General features: G+C 50.6%; 1 protein-coding gene across 1 annotated transcript; it reads right to left on the bottom strand.

The window, feature by feature from the left end:
- Positions 1-2,557: 2,557 nt before the first annotated feature.
- On the bottom strand, positions 2,558-8,056 carry MFSD6L (major facilitator superfamily domain containing 6 like). The gene is made up of 2 exons (XM_040437498.1): positions 7,807-8,056; positions 2,558-4,520 (listed from the first exon to the last, which is right to left on the bottom strand). The coding sequence occupies exon 2, from the start codon at positions 4,485-4,487 to the stop codon at positions 2,640-2,642; it is 1,848 nt and encodes a 615-aa protein (XP_040293432.1). The 5' UTR covers positions 4,488-4,520; positions 7,807-8,056; the 3' UTR covers positions 2,558-2,639.
- Between the last annotated feature and the right edge of the window lie 343 nt (positions 8,057-8,399).

Raw genomic sequence — 8,399 nt, forward strand, 5'->3', positions numbered from 1 at the left:
CTGCCTGGGCCGGCAATGCTGCAGCCTGCATTAACCTATCTATCCCCGGGGACCCTTCCCAATATAACAAACCACCGGCACCAACCGTGTCCGGTCAGGAGCGGTCAAGCAGTCCTTCAGTCTGGGGCTGGGAGGGGATCGATGCAGGGTGCAGGGTGCCTACTTCACTCGAGTCGTGGCTCAGCTCAGGTCAGACAGACTCAGAGAATGAATGTGTAATTCACTGGCCAATCAGCAGCGGCCTCTTTGTGCTGCTGACTTGCGCTGATTGGCCAGTGTCTGTGAAAACTAGAACACACCTGCAGGCTGGCCGGGCGGGAGAATCAAGTTCAAGCAGTGAGGCAGCATGAGCAGGTTAATACAAGGGGAGGGCGCCGATCAAAGGCAAGTGCCGCGGGCCCGCGCTGTGCCTGCGCCTCCCACAGTGTGTGTTTGTACTAGTACTGCCTGGCTAAAATAAATGGAGGGGGCGGGGCCTTCCATGCGCTGCGGGCCCCATAGCAACGGCGTGGTCTGCCTATATTGGCGGTACGCCACTGGGTACTCGTTGGACTTTCGGCCCCTTTGAGATTTTATTTTTTGTCACAAGTTAGTGGAATATGAGACTTTGTAAGAAAAAACAATTTCCGCTAACTTGTGCCAAAAAAGAAAATCTTCTATGAACTCGCCATGCCCCTCAAAAGTGATCTTTATAGCGCCGCAGCGATTTTACAGTGTTTTTGCAGTGATCAGAAAAAAAATAATTCTGTCACTGCGGTGGGGCGGACTGAACGCAAGTGTGCGCACAAGATCAGGCCTGATCGGGCGAACACTGCGTTTTTTGTAGAGCCTATAGAACATGTCCTATTCTTGTCCGCAATTGCGGACAAGAAAAGGCATTTTCTATATAGTTCTGGCAATGTGCGGATCCGCAAAATGCGGAAAGCATATTGCCGGTGTCAGTGTTTTGCGGATCCGCAAAACACATACGGACGTCTGAATGGAGCCTTACAGGGGGGTGATTAATGACAGGGGGGTGATCAGGGGTTAATAAGTGACAGGGAGAGGGGGTGTAGTGTAGTGTGGCGATTTGTGCTACTTTACAGAGCTGCCTGTGTCCTCTGGTGGTCGATCCAAGCAAAAGGGACCACCAGAGGACCAGGTAGCAGGTATATCAGACGCTGTTAACAAAACAGCGTCTGATATACCTTTCAGGGGTTAAAAAAATAATAATAAATAAAAAAATTAAAAAAAAAAAAAAAAAAAAAAAAATCGCATCTACAGCCTGCCAGCGAATGATCGCCGCTGGCAGGCTGTAGATCTGCTCGTTTACTTTCCGATCCTGTGAACGCGCGCTCCTGTGTGCGCGCGTTCACAGGAAATCGGCGCGTCATCTCGCGAGATGACGCGCCGAAGAGGAACCAACCGACCGCCCGCAGGACGCATCCCTGTGTTAGGCATTCGGTAGAAGGTTAAAAATGTATTATACCTACTGAGTTATTCAATGAAATCTATCTGTATAGCGCCACCTGCTGTTTGCTCTTTTTCTATTTTCTCTGAACATGCTCAGTTCCATCCTTTAACTGCTACCAGCTGCAGCAGAAAGGACATGCTCCCTGATAAAGTGCATGCCCCCTAAGCTGCCAGCTTGAAATAAATCAAGCAGAACAATTGGAGCAATGAATGGGGAGATCTCTGGATCCATGTGAGGTGCAGGGCTGGTTCTAACTTTGTTAGAAAGAGATTGTCATGTACTATATGATGTCTGATTTTCATTTTTCACATTGATCATGGCACAATCCCTTTAAAGAGGACCTTTCACTAGAATAAAAAATGTAAACTAAGCATACAGACATGGAGAGCGGCGCCCAGGGATCTCCCTGCACTTACTATTATCCCTGGGCGCCGCTCCGTTCTCCCGGTATAGGCTCCGGTAGCTTCATATGTTCGGTTCAACTGGGTGGAGCCTGCTGGAGTCTCCTCCCAGGCTGTAGCGCTGGCCAGTCGCAGCGCTCAGCTCATAGCCTGAGAAAAAAAAAAAAAACCCCGCTCAGGCTATGAGCTGAGCGCTGCGACTGGCCAGCGCTACAGCCTGGGAGGAGACTCCAGCAGGCTCCACCCAGTTGAACCGAACATATGAAGCTACCGGAGCCTATACCGGGAGAACAGAGCGGCGCCCAGGGATAATAGTAAGTGCAGGGAGATCCCTGGGCGCCGCTCTCCATGTCTGTATACTTAGTTTACATTTTTTATTCTAGTGAAAGGTCCTCTTTAAGTCATCTGACATACCCCTGTTTAGGTTGCAACCAATGTGGAATACAGCAGATTCTGCTATGGGAATAACTAGAAATCACTCAGCAATCTCGGGGGTCCTTCAGAGTGAGAATAGGACCCCCCCTCTCCAGTGCATAATGGTATAGCCCTCTCCAGTGCATAATGGTATAGCCCATAAATGCTCTATCTGTGCGGAGCAATTCAACCTGATGCCGCAGCTGCATCTATGGGCTACACAGAGGGTGCAAAGACCTTCAAAGACTCGAATGCAAAAAAAATAAAAAATACAAAGTGTAATAAAATATTATATATTATAATTTCATAGAGTGACGCGGTACATTCGAGGTGGCGGACCACAACGCCGTCAGTCAGCAGTTTATATCAGGCTACAGTTTCTTGCCATCGTCTTTCATGGCTTTGACAAGCCAGTCCCTCTCCTGGTCATCGTCAGAGTCGCTCATGTCGCTGTTGTCTGCGGCCAGGAGCCGCGAATAGTTAATTTTCTTTATGTGGGGAAGTCTGGGATGGACCAACAAAAACATACAGATCCAGAGCAGCAGAGTTACGCTGCACGCTTGGAACAGCACCGGGAGGCCGAAGCTGCCGATGATGAAACCGCCTGCAAAGCTGCCCACGCCGGCGCCGCAGTCATGCGACAAGCAGTGCAGAACCAACTGCAGAGACCTCTCCGTCCCCGGCGTGGCTACGTCATTTGTTTGGGCGTTCACGGCCCATATGAGGGCTCCATTGCTAAAGGCACTCAAGACCTGAATGGACAACACAGCCCAAGGCGTCCACAAGAACGAGTAAAACACCATCTGTACCGCCAAACAGCCAAGGCCTATGACCACCGTCCATTTGAGGGAAAAGACTCTCAACAGTTTACCCTTAAACGAGTGAAGCGTGACTTCGGAGAAGAGGGCGACGGCCACGGACAGTCCCATATAGAGCTCCGTGCTGCCCACGTCCTGCATCCGCCAAAATAAGAAGTTGTGAGCTGTGGACCAAATGGCGCCAGTCAAAAAGACAGTGATGGACAGCAGGATGACTCGGCCGTCGCTTCCGATGAGACCCAAGGCTTTGATGGTTTTGTTGGCGTGTTCACTTTTCTTGGAGACGTGTATAGGATAAAGTACGCTAAGGAAGACGGTGATGACCATAAACGCAGAGTAGCTGTAGAAATGAAGGTAGATCCTGGGGATATCAGTGGTGAGGAAGCAATGGAGATTCTCAATCCACAGCACGATGGTACAGGAGCCAATGCAAGCGCCCATGTGGCCCCAAATCCAAACTTTACCATGCCGGTCTGTGGCATCTACAAAGTCAAGATACTCATAAAGGCTGTCGTCTGCTATCCACTTCAACGGAGCCGCGAAGATGGACCAGACCATTATCATACCCAACACAACCAGGAATATCTTATGTTCGTTGTCCAGGAGATGTTCTAGAACTGGGAAGGCCAAGCTGACATCTCTGACTTTCTTAGAGTGTGCAGAATGGTTGGACGGTTTGTGTTTCGGAGATGGTACAGGAGAAGGACTCGAACCTACGTGAGAAGAGATGTCCACAACCTCATCATTGTGGCTGGTGGACTTCTCTCTTGCTGGTGTTTGCTTGGTAACTGGTTTACGTCTTTTCTGATGTGGAGTGCTGGTTTGGAAAAGTTGGGTATGACTGGAAAGGGCTAAGGTTCTATCTATGGTGTCCTCATTCTCCGTAGTGATGGCTTTCATAGTTAAATTCTCTACTAGCTTATCGCTGCTGGGTTTTGTAATCATGACTGGTCCCAGCTGAGGTGTCGGAGAAACTTTAGGCACCAAAAGACTTGTATTATCCTCAGGACCAAACAGCACCAGATCTATGGCACCTGGGGTGGTCAACTTTTCCTTCCAAGGAAGACTACCATTACAGTATCTTAAGACGATATCCCTTTCCAATGGTGGAAAGAAAGTGAAGGCTAAGCCTGTGCCGGCCGACAGCAGCAGTGACGCCGTGATGAGGACCCTTCTCTTACTGTTCGTTTTAGCCATAAAAGAGCAAACAGGTGCCCAAAAAACATGGACCATGTGCTTCAGGCCTATGATAATCCCCACCAAAGCAGGGCTCAGTCCCAAGTGTCGGAAGAAGATGGTTAAGAAAGGGATAAGGCAGAACTTTCCAATGCCGTGGAAGAAATGGAACAGGCCGGCCATGGCCAGAGCCCTGCTGACGTCCCATTGTTTGGTGACGCTCATGTCTTCGGTTGAGAAGAGCCTCGTCCAGGAGACCTATGAAGACAAAACAGCATGAAGGTTACATGCACTCACATGGTCGTCTGACATGAAGCTAATATGGACCAGGCTAGATGATTATATTAACAATATCTTAGCAGAAACCATGCATTTCATTGGTTTACCTAGGACGGTTTTAGACCAAAATTTTAAACTTTTCCCTCTTGTACTGTACGCACGGCAGGGTGTGGGCCCCTGGGAGCGTGGCCCCACAAATCTCACAGTACGGAAAACAGTAGAAGTTTCCGTCTCTGGTGCACAGGCCTTACCAGAGGCGAACCTCCCTATAAATGCACGACCGTTGTTGTGGTCCGCATCTGAGCCGTAGTTTTTGCGGCTCGGGTGCGGACCCATTCACTTCAATGGGGCCGCAAAAGATGCAGACAGCACTCTGTGTGCTGTCCACATCCGTTGCTCCGTTCCGTGGCCCCGCAAAAAAATATAGCATGTCCTATTCTTGTCCATTTTGCGGACAAGAATAGGCATTTCTACAATGGGCCGCCCGTTCCGCAAATTGCGAAAGGCACACAGACGGCTTCCGTTTTTTGGCGGATCCAACTGTCGTGTGCATGAGGCCTTACTCAACTGGTCGTCATGGGTAGTCTTGAAGATCCCTCTAATGGGATTATTCCGTAGGATTATTATTATTTATTTTTTTAAATTGACCCTCGTTCTGATGCTTCCCAGGTCCCCGCTGTTCTCTACTTCCTGGTCCTGTCTCAACACACAGGAAATACCCAGGAAGCGGAGACCAGAGGGGACCTAGAAATGGAAGGGGGATAAGTAAGGCAAGTGTCAATTCTTCCCTTTCCAAATTTTTTTTTTCCTGGATCTTAAAGCAACGAAGAGATCTATACTTACCTGCTCCCCGCAGCTATGTCTCTCCTGGGCTGTCTTCACTGGACTTCCACATGGATGGGGTCACATGCACCACTACAGCCAATGGCCGGCCTCACTGGCGACACGTCCTAGCAGCGAGGTGCCACTTGTGGACATGTCTTGCTGAGGCCGGTCACTGGCTGCAGTGACGCACGTGACCGTGTCTATGTGGAAGCTGAAGTCCAGTAAAGACAGCCTTGGAGAAATCAATTCAAAAAATAAATCCTGGACAACCCCTTTAAGGGCTGTGTGTCTTCTATGCAGCACTTCCTAACAGGTTAGGGCCCTCACATTGCATTTGATCACTGTACCCCGGCATTAGCTGTACCGGTGACTTCCTATAGAATTTGCTGGGACCTGTGGGCTGCCATGTGGCACAGTCTCCACGGATTATGGGCCACACAGCTGATGCGGCTCACTGGGGTGGGTACGTATAGTATATTTTTCATAATGTCGGTGTGCATAGATCTGGCGGGACACTGCCTGGTGCGTTGCAGCGAGTGTCTGCCCAGGGTGTGAGTGTTTGCTCTCAGCAGCAGGACATAACTTCCTGGTGTGATCATGAGCTCGCTCACCGCCCCCCCTCCCCCCACGATAAACGACCTGAGGGGCCGGGTGATGGTCTGCTGGAGGGATGTCGACTCTGTCAGTCCAGCGTGGTCACGGGCCCTCGCCCACGTGCTCTTAGACACTCCCTGATAAGCTCTGCCCTTTACATGACCGACTGAAGGTCTCTCTCTGCAGCATTTACAATGGGAATATTTTCACCTCGTTTACAGATTGGGCAGCCGGGGATCGGTGAAGGTCCCAGCGGTCAGATCACCACCGATTGGGCATTGATAGGTTTTCCTAAGGATAGGCAATCGATGCTTATGGCTGGAAACTCCCTTTCAACCCCTTAAAGGGGTACATATTGATGGCCTATCCTCAGGAAAGGATCAGAGATTCCTTCAGTCCTGGCTATTTAACCTCTCAGATGCTGCGGTCAATAGCAACCGCAGCATCGCTCCCTCTGTCACCACGACGCAATCGCAGGGTGGTATCGCCGTCATTATAGTGACCCGCAGAAGAACGTTATGTCATCTTACTGCACCTCGAACGCCATAAAAACGAAACCCCAAAATAATAGTGGAATTGCATTAAAAAAATAAAAAAAGTTACAGCTCTTTTAAAGGGGTTGTCTGGTTTCAGGATAAAATCTGACAACCCTGCAATACAGAACAGGTAAGTACTTACTGACAGATCCCGCACCGCCGCTCTGGTTACCAGCTGATGTCACGCTGACTACGTGACCGCTGCAGCCAATCACTGGCCTCTACAGGTGGACCACTGAGGCCGGTGATTGGATGCAGAGGTCACGTGTTCTTGACGTGACGTCACGGCTGCAGGAGATATAGGGTCAGTTAAGTACTTACCCGTTCTATAGCGGAGGGTGGTCCCGTTTTATCCTGAAGTCAAGAATGGAAAGGCAAAAACACAGCCCCCCATAATTACGTTCATCCTTAAGGGGGCTACAGGGGTGTTCTGGCTGATTGTGGGGGTCTGACCGCTTGGCTAGATGCCCCCTCCACTATTAGACCATTGCAGTGCTAGGCATAGAACAGGAGGCCCGTCTGAAGGATCACACCACCCACCGATCAGCACGTGGCAGCGTTCCCTAGCGATATGCCATGGCTCGCTATTCTCCGGAAATATCCCTTTAAGTTTGAAACTTCTGCAGAGAAAATATTGGACTATCCACATTTATGGGGGTGGGGGTGCTCTATTAGGGAGCCCCCCTCTAACTGCCAGCACATAGAGCCATTACCACGTGGTATCAGCTAATCTGAGGGGGGGGGGGACGAACGGGAACGACGGGAGGGGGGGGGGGGGGGGAGGGGGAACGACGCAGTGCCTCCGGCTAATAATAGGGGGCGCCCTGCTGACAATAACTAGACACCCCCTTTAAGGCTATAGTCTGTCAATCCAAGAAGATTCTTCTGGTCTCCGGGGGCCCAGAGGGTTAACGGCCCCGGTCGGCTGACATCGTGAACAGGTTGAGCAGGATGTAGTGCAACAACGGCCACAGGCGAGTTATTTCTTCAAAGGAATCTTAAGTAAAGTTCACTGAACGCGCTCTTCTGCAACTTTTCACCATTGGCTTCCAAAGCCCTGCTTGCTGTCAGTGACTGGAATCCCTCAGGGAGATTTCTGGACATGTTGCTGTCTATCTGATTTACACGCCAGGTCTTACCTAGGGGGCTGGGGAATGCCAGGGGCTATAGTTATGACATCACCATGACGTCATGAAGAGCCAGGTGCACCATACAGATTTAACAGACCTCCATTCTACCTACAGCAGCTATTATTTCACTATGGTGACGTCACTGCAGGAGAAATATACCAGAGATGTGTACAGACTGACCTGAGGCTGTTAGGATGATGCAGGGCTCCCCTCCGCGCAAGAAAGGGTCTCCCGGAGGGGTGAGAACCGCAGGAGCCTCCACATCTCCGGACAGGACACGGTTACACCTGCAGCCTGCCTCCTCCGCCTTCCTCCTCACCTGTCTGAGGTGGGGGACACGTCACCGGCCTACAATCTGCAAGCAACCGCCCAGCCGCTCGTAACCACGCCCACCAGCAGGTGTCGCTGCTCATACATACACCTGCCAAGCGATGGATGACTCCGTCACCTAGATACGGGATGAAGAGAGAAGGATAGACAAGAGGGCCGCGGCAGCTACCGCCATCTAGCGGTCAGACAGCGAATGGTGATTTTACGGGGGAATCCCGAATGAAGTGGCGACGTGAAAACGTCATATCATTGAATCCACTTACCTAATAAGCTGTGCTGAGAGCTTCGCTGACTCAAATCTCCTCAGGGGGGGAAATTGCCGCCTTTTTCCCAACCGACCATTTAGGTGGCACGTTTGATATTTCCAGTGCGGTTGTAAGGAATGAGAACGAGATTCTGATTGGCTGCAGTCAGAGGCGGGAGCTCGGCATCTCTCTGTGAGG

This window comes from Bufo bufo, chromosome 6 (assembly GCF_905171765.1).
Source record: "Bufo bufo chromosome 6, aBufBuf1.1, whole genome shotgun sequence".
NCBI classification, from domain to species: Eukaryota; Metazoa; Chordata; class Amphibia; order Anura; family Bufonidae; genus Bufo; species Bufo bufo.